At 47.8% G+C, this 16,409-nt stretch overlaps 1 protein-coding gene across 6 annotated transcripts in view; it reads right to left on the reverse strand.

Annotated features, from left to right (window-relative positions):
* The window catches only part of PDZ-GEF (PDZ domain-containing guanine nucleotide exchange factor), an 89,815-nt gene that overhangs the window by 31,705 nt on the left and 41,701 nt on the right, over positions 1-16,409 (reverse strand). For 3 of the 6 annotated variants that reach the window (XM_077650307.1, XM_077650309.1, XM_077650305.1), the window contains exons 19-21: positions 10,029-10,100; positions 5,624-6,350; positions 3,573-3,677 (exon numbers count right to left, since the gene is read on the reverse strand). In XM_077650307.1, coding sequence (XP_077506433.1) covers positions 3,573-3,677; positions 5,624-6,350; positions 10,029-10,100 — 904 coding nt within the window. The remainder of the gene's footprint in view (positions 1-3,572; positions 3,678-5,623; positions 6,351-10,028; positions 10,101-16,409) is intronic. The other 3 variants (XM_077650310.1, XM_077650311.1, XM_077650306.1) reach the window with 1 other exon arrangement.

Consider the following 16,409-nt stretch of genomic DNA (forward strand, 5'->3'; position numbering starts at 1 on the left):
GAGCCTATCTGCCTGCTCACGGTCACGGCGAAAGACTTTATAATTCTTAAAAATATTTTTTTGTAAAGGTCCCAAATTGGTCTCCTGAAGGCACAGTGCTACAGGAGACATAGAGCGTAAGAGATCTGTTGCATCGCTGTAGTTATTTAAAATTCCACGGCAGTTCCAGTGGATAAGGAACGCCATGATTATTTTAAGGAGGAGTGTTTTGAGACCTCAGGTCCCTCCTTGTTGAGGGCCTGTTATCGTGGTTTTTTCTTTTTTCCGGTCAAGAGAGCCCCGTCGCCGTTGCGACCGAGGCGAGCTTTGACTTGTATCCATCGCCTCCATGGAGGTGCTGGAGTTCAGCGGGGAACCCGCGGGCAGGGGGGTGGTAGACTTCTCCCGAACGGGGGAAGCCTTGCGGGCTGCCGACTTGGAGGACGGCCGGCCCGTTGTTGGGGGTGGCATAGCAGCTCTCGCTGCATCTGCCAGGGGCGCGGATGGCCCTGCCTCAGCCTCACTAGGTGTGAACTGGGCAGGTGCCTGAGACCGGTGTGATGCGCCGCGCCCGCGCACCACATCGGCGATGTTTGTGTGGGGTGTTAAGGAGAAAGTGCCTTGCGACATTGCATAACGCTTTCTTGCCTCTTTAAAAGTGATATTATCTTTTGTCTTTATTGTAATGATTTCCTTTTCTTTTTTCCAGGCAGGACAAGACCTTGAGTAAGCAGCGTGCTCGCCTTCGCAGTTTGCACAGCGTGGCGTGGCGTCGCAGCCATCTGATTGGTGGTCATTGGAGGCACATTTAGCACAGGTGTTGCGGCCGCGGCAGCTCTGGGAGCCGTGACCGAACTTCTGGCATTTGAAACAGCGTCTAGGGTTGGGGATATAAGGGCGAACGGAGATTTTTGCATAGCCTACCTCGATTGACTCGGGTAGGGTGCATGAGACAAACGTCAGGACCAGGTGTTTTGTCGGAATCTCTTTGTTGTCTTTGCGGATTGTAATTCTGTGGACGTTGGTAACATTCTGAGGGTTCAGTCCTTCAAGCATCTCTTCCTCTGTTAGGTGCAGGAAATCATTATCTGAGATGACACCACGTACTGTGTTCAATGATCTGTGCGGTGTAACAGAGACAGGAATATCGCCAAAAGTTTCAATGTTTGCAAGCTTTGAAATCTGAGTTATGTCGAGCAGTTCGAGGAGGAGGTCACCACTAGCCAACTTTGTGACTTTGTACTGAGGGCCCAGGGATTCTGTAAGAACTCTTGAAACAAGGAACAGGGATATTTGTCTGGCTGGCTTTTCTGTTTCTTTACTGTGGACGATGTGGTACTTCGGAAAAGTTGTCTTCTTTTTGCTGAAAAACTGTGTTGTGACATCGGTCCGTCCTCTTTTCAGAGGGCGATCATTATTAAGCAGGGAGGAAGCCATAAAAAATTTTGTTCTTCGGCCTTGGTGCCAGCCACCCACCATGGAGCCCAACAAGGGGACGGGACAGGAACTTGAACGCAAGTCCTGCCCACGCCAGCTGTACACCTCAACTATAACCAAATATGACACAACTCAGGGTAGTTGGTCACACAAGGTTAACCCTAGCCGCCAGGAAAAAAGGAAAAACCAAGGAAGGAGGAGGAGACAGGAGAGTTGTAAGAAAGATGATAGGAAAGTAAAAGATGGAGGGGAGGATAACGAAAAGACGACTGCCGATTTCCCCCGGTCGGGTCAGGCCGGAGGTGCCGTCTACAGGAAGCTGGGGCCAAAGTGGTGTGTTGCCTCCGCCGAGGGGCCTTAAGGGTCCAAACGCTCGGCATCGGCTCAACCACCAGGATCCCCTTTTCCCCGGACACGGCGATGCCACGCACCGCGAGGCGCGGGTGCTCGGGTCCGTGGTGATGCACAGTTCACCATCATTCCCATGCGGGGATGTCCCTGCGGATGCTCGGGAACCCGCGGTGTCGCCACTCACCGTCGCGACGCCTGCAAGCTGCAGGCGCCCCCCTGCGGAGACACATTGAAAATGGTACAGCGGAACAGCTGCAGCGTCCACCGTGGCCTGGACTACTGGCACCCGCGGTGTGGGGCCAAATATGCTATGGGGGGGGGGCATTCGGAGGTGCTGGCTTCCACTCGTGTCTTCCCGTGGTTTCTCTCGGTCTTCACGAGCGTCGTTGCCCTATGCAAACTGAGTGTTCTTGCTTTGCACGGCAGGTGCATTCGTTCACGGCATGACTTGCAGCTGCGTCACACTGTCTGGTATTGTGACATACGAGAGGGCATGAAAATCATGAAAGCATGCCTATGGCTCACATAGTCTAATATTGTCGCTTGTAGGCGGAACAAGAGTAGCGGTGATTTTTGCGATCTGGAAAGCCGGTTTTTCACAGAAAAGTTATTTTTTTGAAGTTCACAGATTTTTCGGACTGATTATTCGGACCATTTTCGGGTCCCGCCGAGTTCGAGAAATCAGTCAGTGACTGTATTAATTTATTTGTTTATTTATTTATTTAAAATACCTGCAGCACCCGAAAGCATTATTGCAGAGGGGAAATACATGTTGTTTGCGAAAGGTCGTTGTGTGCAGTTGTGAGGTCATCCCACCCAGGATCATGACGAGTTCACTGCCGTAGTCGCGTAGCAGCCTCTTCACAGAGTCGGCCAAATGGCAACGAAACGCATCCAGCACAAGGATGGACGAGAAAAACAACAGTTCGCCTGGCCGCCTACACCACACAAACTTTACCCAGTCGGGGACAAGACCCTCATTCATCCAGTCTTTCTCATGGCCAATGTGCCATTCTTCGGGCCGTAAAGGCTTCATCGCGTCCCGCTGCACATAAAAAGGGCTTCCTTCTGTCGTCACCATCCGTGAATGCTTCCGTCAGTGACACCAAACTACCTCCAGGCTGCACTGTTGCCGATGTTCCCAGCAGCTAAATCACCTTTCGCTTAAAAACAGCCGAGTGCTAATCTCGTGGCCCTGACATCTTGCTCCTTCACTACGGAGAAATGAACGTGCACTTCGCGAAGCGTGGTTTACACGTGAGCACATTCACTGTCAAGCTGTGCACTCAATGACTCAACAACAAAGAAACGACACCGTGGCAGTCGTGGCCACTGTGGGACCATCGTGCTAAGGTAACGAAGCCAAGCCGTAGCCAGAATAATAACAAAGCTAAGCCGTAGTCATGTAGCAATAACGAAACCAAAACTTTGAGCACAACTTTTTGTTCGGATCCGCAAATAGCATGAGGCAGGCGTAAATTTAGGAAACTAATAATAAAAAAAAAGTCGTGTTATACAGGGGTTTCTACATTATTCCTGTGTGGGGTCATGGAAAGTTCGGGTGCGGCCCTTACACCTGTCTTTCATTTTTAATATTTCCTTGGGGAAAACAGGGCGCGGTCCGTACACGGGTGTGGCCCTTGCATGTGTTTATAGGGTATATATATCTTGAAACTGGACTCTCTGCCCTGTTATGCATGTTCCCAAGGCATGAGTGCTTGCCACCAGCACTCAGTTTCATATGAAGCAAGAAATGTGCCATTTAATACTGCATGACCACAATGACACACCGAAGCTGTCAGTACCTGAAATTCGTCGCTGCTGAGGGCTGCCATAGCCAGTAGAACAACGACCAGAATCACTTTCTTGGTAACTTCCAACCCCACTATCGGCCGAGGTGACAGAGCATGCTGAAGGAAGCAAAACAATCATGCACCGTATGAGGATCACACACTTGGGTTTCAGCAGCAAGCTCAGTACATGGCATTGTATTAAAAACCAGCGCTTCAAAACACAGACAAAGGACAAGACGAGACACACTGAAGGCACTGAAGACACGCTGAAGGCGCAGACAGTGCTTATCAACAGGATGGTGCACTGGCAATGGAAAACTCTGGAAGGACACATATAACAGGTATATCAAAGCACAATGTGTTTCTGCAGAGAAAATTAATGGTGCCTGGCCATTTCAGCTGTCAACTAACTATGATGCATTCTATGATGGTGCCTATGACTAATTATTAGGTTGCTTAATTCTTTGTTGCACTAGGACAATGCAACATCGCCAACTACAAGAGATTCCCTTCTTGAAGCCAGCCAAAACCCTGCCTTGGTCCACCTTATTTAGAGGACAAAGTGGTGGAAAACCTGTTCCCCCCTCCATTTCGACGCGGCCCATCTTCATCGTCGACCGTCAGGACAGCGACGGTTGGGCGAGGAGGGAAGTCTCCCTCATGGGGGAAAGGGAATGGCGACGGGAGCACCACCTCGTAGTTACGCAAAATTCTGCGAAACTGGACAGGGTCTCTTCGGGATCCGGCCAGCGTCACGAGCGGTTGCAGCTGCACGCTCTTATCACCTCCCGCGGCAGGCGCACGGGGATCCGTTGTGCCTTGCCGTTGGACTTCTGGTTCCAGGCAGCGAAGCAAGCACAGCAAACGCGCGCTCTGGTCGCCTTCCCCAGCAAATGCTAGGGAACAGCTTTGCCCCAAGAATGCGGTGCGCACGGGAACACCCGGCTGCCATTGTCAGCGCATACAAATGTTCGCCGCCGATACTTCCGAAGTCGCGCCCCTGCCCCAGCCGGTAAGTCGGAAGTCCTTCTCACGTAGCCTTCTATTTCCCAGGAATGCCTCGTTCCACTCGGCTCCTTCATCAAGGGGACCCTTGATGAAGGAGCCGAGTGGGCTTCGAAACGTTGGGTTAAAGTTAAAAATTTTGGTTGGAGATGTGCAGTTTATTATGTCTTCAATCCCAACCAGACAGGCAAATCTGTCAAAATGTTTAGTTTTCTCGTTGATGTTGTGTAGCTAGCTGGCCCGCTCTGTGTATTAATTGCAACTGTACTAAATAGCATATCAGTGCTAATGCTTTGTCGTCCCCTCCCTTTGTTTCCCTCGAGCATGAACTCCTTCGTGGTTGGTTAGCGAGCGGGAACGCAGCCTCCGCGGAGTGGGAGTGCGGGGGAGGTGGAACACTGCACCCCCCCCCCCCCCCCCCCCCCCTTACAGTCAACTGTGTTCACTTATCAGGACTATGAAACAGTTTTGAAGTGTCGGTAAGCATGTTTAAAGCAGAGAATGAACACTTTTGAGCATTCATACTGTGTTCTTGGAATGAAGCCGGCGATTTAGTATGAATTCTTTTCAGATTTTTAAAATTTGGGCTCTGATTGGTCCGACCACGTAGTGGTTTTTAGAACTATTTTCTATAATGTGTACGTCATGAGTACCAGTGATGTCATGGTGAGCGACAGGCCACCATTAGACACTGCCATTCCCTACAGCCAAGACTGCCAGAACAGTCCTCACCCGTTTTCTTAATTTTTTCTGGCAGATCGGAGTGTGCGAGCTGAGCAAGGAGAGGAGGAGAGTCATAATTAATCACCAAAATCTTTGGTGTTAATAAAGCTAGATCAAAAATTCTGGCTGCGGGGTAATGAGTGATGGAATACATATCACTTGTCTGCTTTTCTTAACCTCAGTAAACATAGTTTCATGGTCCCTTTAAGCCAAGAATTTTCCAATAGCTATAGATACATATTCGACTAGCCTGTAATCCGCTGTAAAAATTGTGGTGCTTCACTTTTTAAAGGTACAAATTGTAGTGGCACTACCTAATCTTAGACAAAACCAACCTGAGGCGTGAGACTTTCGCAGAGGCAGGTTGTTGAGGCTAGTGACGCTGGAGCTCTCAGCTGAGAGATCAACAGGCTGAACACTGGCATAGCCTGCATCTGAGTGTGACCGGCCATGACAGTTGGCACTGGCTCCTCCCACGGCAGCAGGTGCATCACGCACAGTTGCCGATCCTCGGCGCATGACACCAGGAGACGGCGACGCAGGTGGTCGTGGTGGCTGGTGCGGACGCACCTTGCTTTGGTCTGACAGAGCCAATAGCTTGCGCATGGCTTGCGGAGAGTCCGTACCAAACTTGACACCTCCTGCAGAGTTGATGGACTTCTTGCCTTCCGAGGTGCTGCTGTTGCTGCTGGCTGTTGAGAGGGTCGGAGATGGATGCCTCTTCCGTGGCGATGGGTGCCGCTTTCGCTGTGGATGCGCGTTGCTTGGCAGGACAACGGGAATCGCTGAGGGTGCTGGGTGTGGCTCGCACTCAAACGACATGGCCAGCAGGCGCCCTTCGTCAGCAACAACCTTGAGGTGGCTCAAGTAGGCCTTGACGCGGCGCACCATCTGGGCTTCTTCAAACATCTTTTTAGGGCTGGGCTGCGCTGTGCTGCGCTTGCGCCGACGTGCCAATGCTGCGCCCGCACCCCCTGCCACTGCAGCTGCAGCAAAGCTGTTGAGGGATGCCAGTGCTGGGTTCAAGGGGCTCCCACCAGCCTCCAGCATGCTGTACAAATCCTGCAAGGTGGGCAACCGAAACAGAAGCTTTTTCATCACTTTAAAACAATGTACATTCAGGAGAGAGAGCCAGTGTGTGCAGCTCTGTCAGCACTGGGCTAATTTTGGCACTTGTTTTGGGTGCTAATGTCTGTCTCATCGGGAGAAAAAGCCAGCAACTGGGACTAACTAGCAAAAAGACTAAATATCATTAGTGCAATTAAATGTGCTTGCCATTGACCAAAAAACCCTCGGATGGATGATAAATCCAAGCACAAGTGACTATGTTGCTGAAGAGGACCACATCAAACTGAAAAAAAATCTGCGTCAATTGTTTGCAAAACTATACAAAATGAACAAGGGTCAAGGAGGAGCCTAAGACCGTTAGAATATGCCTCGACAAGAAGATTCCTTTTTTTTTATTTCGAACACTTAACACAAGGCATAAATTAATTAATTTTGTTTTATGTTAAGAATAGCATCTCTCTGCTTCCTATTTACCATCAACTGTTTGCAGTACTTGACATTCATGTCCCAATAACTATCGTTCAGGGTTCATGCACTCACTATGACTAGAGTGCTTGTGCACTCATTCATACAGTTACACGAATAGTCAGAGTTACAAGTTACAAGAATGTAATGACTGCTGTTGTTGCCTATTTATCCCACAGTACAGTAAAACCTCATTAAGGTGCACTCACTTATGCAGCAATTTCACATGGTATGTAGTTTCCATTAAAGCCTCAAGCATTTAGTGCTTGCTTATGATGTAGTGGGTTGTCGCATACGTCTCAGTAAGTGCGTACATATTGTATATGAGGCTGAAGGGGGGCCTTGTAAAGCAACAATGATCTACGACACGCATTGCAAGAAAACTTCATCAGTGCTCCTAACGCACAGATCGCAGTGACACATCGATACCAATACAGTGCAGCACACGACGTGCACACTTGCAGCTGTTGACAACCCGAAGAAAAAACACTCTCCCACCCCGTTGCCGGAGGTGCTAGCGTACCCCCGTCACCCCTGCTGCGCCGCCACCACCACCCCACTTGCAGGTGCCGGTGTCTGAACTGTCAGTCCAAGCCACACAAATGTGCTCATCGCAAGAATATAATGCGAGGGGGCTGTTTGAGGACTCAGGAGAATTTTAGAAGAAATACTGCTATGATTATAATGCAATCTCAAACTGTTCAGGCCAACCATAGCCAAGGGCACCCAAAAAAATGCTGACCGCAAGCTAAAATACGTAACCAGCAAACATATCGACATTATTTGAGAGGCAATGCTTCAGATGGATGCAGCATACTCGAGCAAAGTGAAGCCTCCAATATTTTAATGCACACAGCCTCAGACACAGCAGCAGCCGCTGTCACCACCATGCCAAACACCATACTCAGGTGTTTCAAGCTGCCCAAGCCCGAGCCCATTTGCCTTTCTTTCCTTTCCCTATACCATTCAGCTCTTTTAGTGCCTTCTGTTCCTCAGCAACTCATACTGTCTTCTTTCTACATCCATAGCCACCTTTCTTCCCCCTGCACGCTGCGCACTTTGCCCCAAGGTCAGTAAAAAGCAGGCTTCTCCTAGTGGCTCTCAAGATGGGTGGAGAGGGTCACTGACTCACTGCATTCTATATTTTGTTTTGCATTATTTCATGTCTCCAGTGAAATATTAGATTCTTTTTCGTCAATTCGTGGAATTTAAAATCTTCTGCCACAGAAAGTTAGGGGCTCAGCCATAGCCATCACTTGTCATCATGTGACTGCTTCTTCGCAGCACAGTGGCTCAGAAGTTTAGGTTGGCCACAGAAACGTTCATTTTCCTTCCTATGCCACAGCTGCCATTGCTATGCTACAGGCTGACCGGTGTTGCAGGCTAACCGGCAAGAGGCACAGATGGAACTAGCAGGGTTCAGAAGAAAGAACAACACCGAATTTCCCTGCCACCCTCTTCAGGTCATACGGGACCTCGTGAACATAGGGCAGGACCTTGAATTTCCCCTGCTCTCGTTTATCAACTCTCCTTAGTGCCGCTTAAGTAATTAAGTTAGAAGACGAAGATATAGGATAGTTGGCTGTGGAATCAACCATAAAAACAAGTACGTGTGTAGCAGAATGGGCGCAACTAACGAAATTAAGTGGTTAGCTGCAACATGGTTTAAGCAGGGCAAGCGGGACAGGGACATGCAAAGTGGACTCTCTTTGTGGGAAGCGTTTAGCAGAACATTACCAATCAAGTGAGTATGCACCACTTTTTAGATAGACAAAGATAATTCGCTATGCAAAGGGCAAAAAGCCGTGTGAAATTTTTTAAGCATCGATGTTAGTGGAAAATGGCCCCGACAAGTGTATTAGCAAGGTGTCTGCACAGTCGACGGCCGAAAATTCGGACCCCTGATTTTTCGGACATGCTTGATTATTCGGACTTTTTCGCAGCACCGCAACATGGCCCATAGAGCCAATGTATAAGAGCGCCTGAAATTTCGGATGCACCGCAACTGACTGCTCGATTTTTTTGGTCCTCGTTTGCACTAGCCGCCAGTACCCATGCCGCCATCTAATGCATACAGTGCGACCTCATTAATCTGCAGGAGAGATCGAAAACTTTATCGAAGAAAACAAAATTCAAGCTTAAAGGGAGCCTCTTAACTTGCAATGCTGAAACTCTGCGCGAGTCGGCACACTGCGCCCGCGTGGTTTCGAATTCGTACGGTTCTTGAAAGTGTTCCGCTGCACGAACTTGAACAGTAGTCAGAGTTTGCGGAACTCATCTGTGCCGAGTCTTTCGTCCTGAATAGGGAAAGAGGCAGCAGCAAAGCGTGTGGGAGGCGTATGGCTTCACTGAGACGGCGAGCGCGGGAGCAAATGGTGGTGCATTTCAAAGTGAGGTCAGCATACTCGCGGCAAAGCGCGCCAAAACCCTGACTTTTCTGTCGCAAAACCGCAAACAACTGGCATTTTGATGACAGGCAAGATGCCTCTCATTATATGCAAGCCACTGCAGAGTGATATCGCCGAATACGATGACAATTTCGGCTCTAGTTGCTAGGCCTAATTATGAAGGCCAACGCCGACGGAACGCTTGCTTCGGCTGTTTCTCGGTGCTTATTGTTTCGCCATCTTCGTGTTCTCATTCCGGGCCCATCGTACCGCAGGTGCAGCGAAGTTCCTGCAGCAGCGTGTTCGCTTTCCCGTTTAGACTTTGTCCCAACCCGTGCGTTCATCGGCGACATGCCGAAGGCAGCACAGCCAGGCAGCGCTCATGAAAGCAGCCGCCGCCCGTCGTCTGTGCACATGTCGCGTGGCAAAATTTAGTCATGAGGAGCTTTAGAATGTGTGCAATACAACTGACCCCTTCCTCCGGCATATTGATAATAAGTCATGATTTTTTCGGGGAAATTCGATTTTCCGGACTGCCTGATTTTTCGGTCGTTTTCACGGTCCCAAGAGAGTCCGAAAAATCGGTCGTTGAGTGTATTTGTACAATAAGTTGTTGAAATTTCTCAGTAGATGTAGCGATTTTGGTGGCATGTTTGACGGCCATGAATGTTTGCATGTGCACTATTGCTAAGTAAGGTGGTGTCACTTCAATAAACTAGGTGCAAGCCTGCGCTCGTCCTGTCTGCTTTTCTGTGCAATGTCCCTTGCAGTTTGTTTTTCAAATTTATAACAGTGTTATAAAAAATGAACTGCTACTTACGTAGGGAACTGAACACATCTTCATGAGTTGCCTCACTTCCTTGGCGATCATCCTGAGCTTTTCAAAGTTGACCTGCAAATAAAAAACGAGAGATGTTTCAGTGCTTTCAGGATCAGGACCATGCAGCAAAACCAAGGGCTCTCTTATGATTCATTGCTTTGGCACATTAAGCATTTTTGCAACAATTTTTCATGAGAGCAGGTTGTACTGAAAGCTGTGATTATGTCCTTCCCTTTTTCATAAACATTGCAAAAAACAAAAACAATGAACTACGATGCACACACACGAGAGTGTGCATGTGTTAAAGGTGTACTAAAGAGGACTCTGAGCTCTTCTTTTTACTGTGGGAACTCGATCCACACACTCGAAGCATTCTTAGAAACTTCCAATTATTGTCCTGTGCGGCCAATTTTTCTAGTAAATCGAATTAAACCTCCCAGCTCCTGCCTTTTTTTTTTTAACTTGCCTCCGAAAAATGGAGGAGTCTGCCAACATGTGGAGTGCCTTACAGCCAGTCATGTGGCAGCTTGCCGCTCTGCCACCGGCAGAGTGATACATAAATCAAAGAGTCTATGCGTACTTTTATTTCTGTGGGCCTAATTTGCGGATATGCTGTATCCGACAAACCATTCACGGAAACCTGAAAAACAAAATAAATGCAAAAGCGAAGCCACCACACGACTGGCTGTAAGGCACTCCATGTGTTGATTGACTCCTCCTACTTTTAGAGGAGAGTTAAAAAAAAAAAGGCTCGAGCTGGGACATTTAATTCGATTTAATAGGGAAATCGGCCGTACAGGAAAATAATTAGAAGTTTCTAAGAATGCTCGCAGCGTGTAGGTCGAGTTCACGTGGTAAAAATATGAGCTCAGAATCCTTTTAGTGCACCTTTAATATGCTTTAGTGATGCATTAAAAGGCCACTAACCACCCTCTGGTCCAAAATACTTTCTACGTCTCTCGTAGTGAGGCATCGTCCCCGGAAGGCGTGGCCGCAAACATTTTTTGAAAAGACTCGTTAATAGAGTAGTTACAGCCATCGCAATCAAGCTAATTTGCCATGCTCCTCTCCTTCCATTCCCTCCCAGAGATTTTTCTCTTCGCCCTTCCTCCTCAAATGTTAGCGGGAGGCGTGGTGTCTGGTGGAGTACGTCACATGTCTATGTCATGGCCCCGCCTTGAAAAGAATTCTTTTCTTGCTTTCTGCTACCCAGTATGTTGCATGGTGGGTGGGTGCAGTGGAGTCTGTTCTTCTCCTTGGGTCTGCTCCTGGTGTTTCATTGCATTTTTTTTCTTTGTCCTTCCTCGCCCCAGCCTCCTTCAGCCGCGGCCGTTCACTGCCTGAAGTAGCCTTGGATCGTGTACATAGTCATCCAGAGTGAAGTGTTCCGCAAGCCACCACATTCTTGACCGTTGTCTGGAAGGCCGATGCATTGGAACCAGACACGGCTCAAGGCATAATTTTCTGGCATTCTGTGCCGGATCATAGTTCGACTCCAGTCGCTGTGTGCACATCAACGACGAAACAGCGTCGTTGCATTTTCCCCGCACACTGAACGATCGAGAGACACGATCAGCTCAACCACCTCAACACGTTAGTCAGTGCATCTTTTCATATATCTGTTTTTTTTTTTCAGTTACATCCCCAGTTAGGGAGCCTCCTTTTCGTGTGTGTGTGTGTGTGTGTGTGTGTGTGTGTGTGTGTGTGTGTGTGTGTGTGTGTGTGTGTGTGTGTGTGTGTGTGTGTGTGTGTGTGTGTGTGTGTGTGTGTGTGTGTGTGTGTGTGTGTGTGTGTGTGTGTGTGTGTGTGTGTGTGTGTGTGTGTGTGTGTGTGTGTGTGTGTGTGTGTGTGTGTGTGTGTGTGTGTGTGTGTGTGTGTGTGTGTGTGTGTGTGTGTGTGTGTGTGTGTGTGTGTGTGTGTGTGTGTGTGTGTGTGTGTGTGTGTGTGTGTGTGTGTGTGTGTGTGTGTGTGTGTGTGTGTGTGTGTGTGTGTGTGTGTGTGTGTGTGTGTGTGTGTGTGTGTGTGTGTGTGTGTGTGTGTGTGTGTGTGTGTGTGTGTGTGTGTGTGTGTGTGTGTGTGTGTGTGTGTGTGTGTGTGTGTGTGTGTGTGTGTGTGTGTGTGTGTGTGTGTGTGTGTGTGTGTGTGTGTGTGTGTGTGTGTGTGTGTGTGTGTGTGTGTGTGTGTGTGTGTGTGTGTGTGTGCGCGCGCGTGCGTGCGTGTGTGTGTGTGTGTGTGGCCTCCCCACCGTTTTACGACCAGAGCGGTGGGAGTCGCTTTTGTTCTAAACGCATGGCGAAGCTCGGACCTGGGAACCGTCCGGCATTTCTTGGAAATGCGCGTTTGCGTTTGCGCTTCTCCATGCGTGTTTATGCGTTCTATGTGTTTGTGTCCTTTCTCTGCTCCTAAGTTCCTGTTGTCTTTCAACGGAGCCGAGAAAAACCAGGACAGTGGTAGTGTATACAAGATGGACGAGTGAGAAGCAGTGTGTGTGCGGTGCGGTCGAGTGTGCGAGCAAGGGAAAGGCTCCACGACACATGACACGGAAACACGCACAAACACGCTAAAGCATACACGAACTGGGATGAGTAACTAAATACCTCGTTTTTTGGGGGGCTACAGAAAGCGTGCGCGCAACGAGCAGATGACGCGACTAACCGGCTACGCCCACCCTTCGCCCGTCAGTCATAACGACGTACCAATGGAATGCCTTTCGCAAAGGTTTTGAAGATGACGTCAACTTGAACCAGCATAGAGGATGAGGAAGTTGGCTTCTCGAAGAAAAGAGTGAACGGAATTTGATTTGAATTCTTACTGCTTTTCGGGGCGTGCATGGCTCTAGTATTTTGCAGAGGTTATGTTATCTTCAATGCCTCATCATTGCAATGGGCTTGATTGTCTAAAATGCCCAGACCACTGGTCAGTGGCCCTTTAAAACCTGAAATTACATGTCACAACACATATTTTCCGCCAGTTCTTGCCAGTACCTAAACAGAAAGTAACCACAAGTCCCAGTGTCTTTTTAACGGTGATAGCTGCTACTGGCAAGAAAACCCAGCAGATGTGCATGTATTTGTGCGACAACATGTGGGACTTGGGACGGGAAGTGAGATGACAAGGGAAGACTGGAGAAGGTGCTGCCATGGCAGTGGTGAGAAGGTGGGCAGAGGACCCAGAGAGGAAAAAAAGAAATAGGCAGAGCAGAAATGACGAAAAGGCCTAGTAGAGTGACTGCATTATCTCGGGACCCCTGAGACAAGGCATGCAGATTGAAAAGAAAAGCTACAACTGTCGTGGTGAGAGAAATGCCTGGCCGTGTTAGCTTTGTCCTCTGTGGATAGGAATCTTGTCACCACTGCGTTCTTCCTAGTGTGCACATGTGTGTGCAGTCAGGACAGAGTAGTAAGCTGCAAAAGGGGTGCAGCCGTCATATCACTGAAACAATTGTTGGATGCTGAGGAAGTCACTTGAAAGTGCACACGAGCTAAAGTTAGTTGCTGCGGCGGGCCCGGCAAATAGAGCAGCAAAAGGCCACAAATCTACATGCACAGTTGAACCTCGCTACAACGAAAATGACAGGGTGCACAAAAAATTTTGTTGAAATGGAAATTTCGTTGAAGTGGAAATTTCGTTGCAGCGAAATCAGCCCAAAAACACTGTCAGGTTGGACAACATAGTCCCAAAACATCATTTACTTCCAAAGAAGTCAGTCAGCTTCTGCTTTTTTTTTTTTTTGCCACGAGTGCTGTGGCACGACTTTCGCAGTCGGTGAGCAGTTGCATCGTGATGGAGGAGCACGCAGAAAAGTCCCATTTCATCAGCATTGTCTGATGTGGCATATTTTTCCAATAATTCCGGCACAGTATTTGACGTCCAAGCAGATGCAGCGTCGTCGTCTGAAGAGGACGACTCGCCGCACAGCACTTTACTGAAATTTCATGCCTGGCCTTAAAACTTCCGCTTCCTAGACAAAGTCGCCATGCTCGTGTCGACTGCAGCACACAAGCACGAGTGAAAAAAACTATAGTCGGATACAACTTAAGTCTGCAGTGAAGTTCCGCCCACATTTAGGACCAATGCACAGAATTCCTCCACGACAAAAACATAGCCCGTTGTTAAAACTTCTCTTGTCACCTAAACAATAAGCTAATCACGAAAAAAATGTTATAAGCTCAAGAATTTTCTTACCTGGCTTGTTTAATAGAGTCAAGCATTAAAATGATGTTTTCGTTTACTTTTGTGACTGGCTAGTGGACTAATACCGTGGACTAATATTGTACCGTGGCCCAGTGTAAACTGCTGTTTTTTTAAGTTGTATCCTACTATACGGCAAATGCGCTGCTGCTGTTGCCAGGCTGCTGCGTCCTTTGGCGATGGATTGGTAGCAGCTCTTGCTTGGAAGAAAACGGGAGCTTTCACCCGCGCTTTTCGCAAGACATCCAGCCTGACTGTCATCACCACCAAGCAATGGCAGCCTTCATGTGCATTTGAATGAGTGGATCAGTTGGTTCCAGCGAAACTTTAGTGAAACAAAGCAGCGTGGACCTACGGAAGTACACAGATGGGCAGTGGTATGCTTATTTTATTGTAAGATATATTTTTAAACCCAGTTTTGCATAGCAAAAATTTCGTTAGAGCAGAAACGCGCCCCAAAAACGGTTCATTGTGATCAGAAATTTGTTGCATTACTTTCGTTGAAGCGACAATTTCGTTGAAACTATGTTTGTTGTAGCGGGGTTCGACTGTATAGAAAACTGACAAAAGGAGAGCTACAGCGGCCTAGAGGAAGGGAGTGTGACATGCCAGCCAAACTGAGGCACAACAGCAAGCAGCTAGATAGCACAATGCTGCAGCATTGAATGGAATGTGCAATCAGTACTATATTTCGAATATTATTGGAAGATATGCTCTAGCTGTGTAGCTGTGTGTAATCTGTCTGCAGCAGAGCCTGCAGCCCACTGCCTGTCCTCACAGTTCTTTTGCAGGATACGGCAAGGAACCAAGAATTCTTCTGTCTCACTGGCAATATGTCACACCAATGAAACCTCACTCTGTGCATCACCAAACCAACACTTCCCGTTACTTGCTAGTGCATATTACACAACATAAGTCGATTTTTAAGCCCTACAACTGACAAACAAGAAGCCATTGATTGTCCTGGCCATTCCTTGCTGGAAGTTGGAGCAGTTGAGCAGTAAAGACTACATGCTACTGTGCCCAGCAGCAAGTGAAAGACTTGAAGTACATTCAGCTAAGTGCTTCCAGTTCTTAGCATTACACGACAATAAAAAAATTAATGACACAGGTGCTAGTGTCTGATCTGCTTCATTTTTGGAACTATTTCAGTCAAGAAAGCACGTACACTGCACTGCAACACTTACAGTGTTCAGAGATCATGGCGAAAAGGGTTCCAGTGCTGCTTAGTGAACACTTTTCTCCAGTTAGAGCAGTTTCAAAGAACAAATTATTTGTCACGTGTCTGAAATTGTTACTTCCATTTTCAGCATTACCTGAAGGGCATTCTTGACAACAGTAGCCAAGTGCGCCCCCACCCAGTTTTTTTTCCCCTATCCTGCGGTTCAGATGAAAAAAAATTTCATCCCATAAGCTAGCAATTACATAGAGGACAATGATCACTGTCTGGATAAATTCGCTTGCTCAATGATTTGGTTCCAGATAGTAGGCATTTTGCAGCATCAATAAAACACTGTCTTCTGGTAATGAGCTCAACATGTAGGTGCTCAGTGGCACAAAGCTCTTTGTTATTTCAGATATTTTTGAAAGGAAAAGACCAGGACAGTGGCCAGATCAGTCCTGAAACTTTTCCCCTCACCCTAGTAGATGCCCTGAATGAAAAAAACTAGCTCTTGGAACTTAATTGGCATTAGGACATGCGATACAGCAGCACTTGTTCATAACTGGTATTTAAAGGTACCCTGTGCAATGAAGCCAATGTCTTTTTCTATTTTGCAGAACATTACCATTAAAACAACCAACCTGGGACAGCGGCCGGTACTTGCATGACCAACTTCTCACACTAAACTGTTTACTGCATGCATGGATGCGTGTTAATCATATAGAACATGCACATGCACACACGCATGCACACACACTCACTCCCTCCCTCCATACTACATAAATAAGAATGCATACCCTGAAATGTAAAAACTAACTACAATCCACACTTAGAGACAACTTTAGAGCATACCCATTCCCTTTCTGCTCTGTGTGATTAATACCAAAGTTTGTCAAGTACATTTTAAAGCAGCAAACAGCCAAGAACATCCATAGGTTTATCCACTGCTCTATTTACTTCCTCATATCATGATTGTGCAAAGGAATCTAATAGGAGAAAGGTTTTTTGCCCGCAGTGCCACAACATGC

This window comes from Amblyomma americanum, chromosome 1, assembly GCF_052857255.1.
Source record: "Amblyomma americanum isolate KBUSLIRL-KWMA chromosome 1, ASM5285725v1, whole genome shotgun sequence".
Taxonomy (NCBI): domain Eukaryota; kingdom Metazoa; phylum Arthropoda; class Arachnida; order Ixodida; family Ixodidae; genus Amblyomma; species Amblyomma americanum.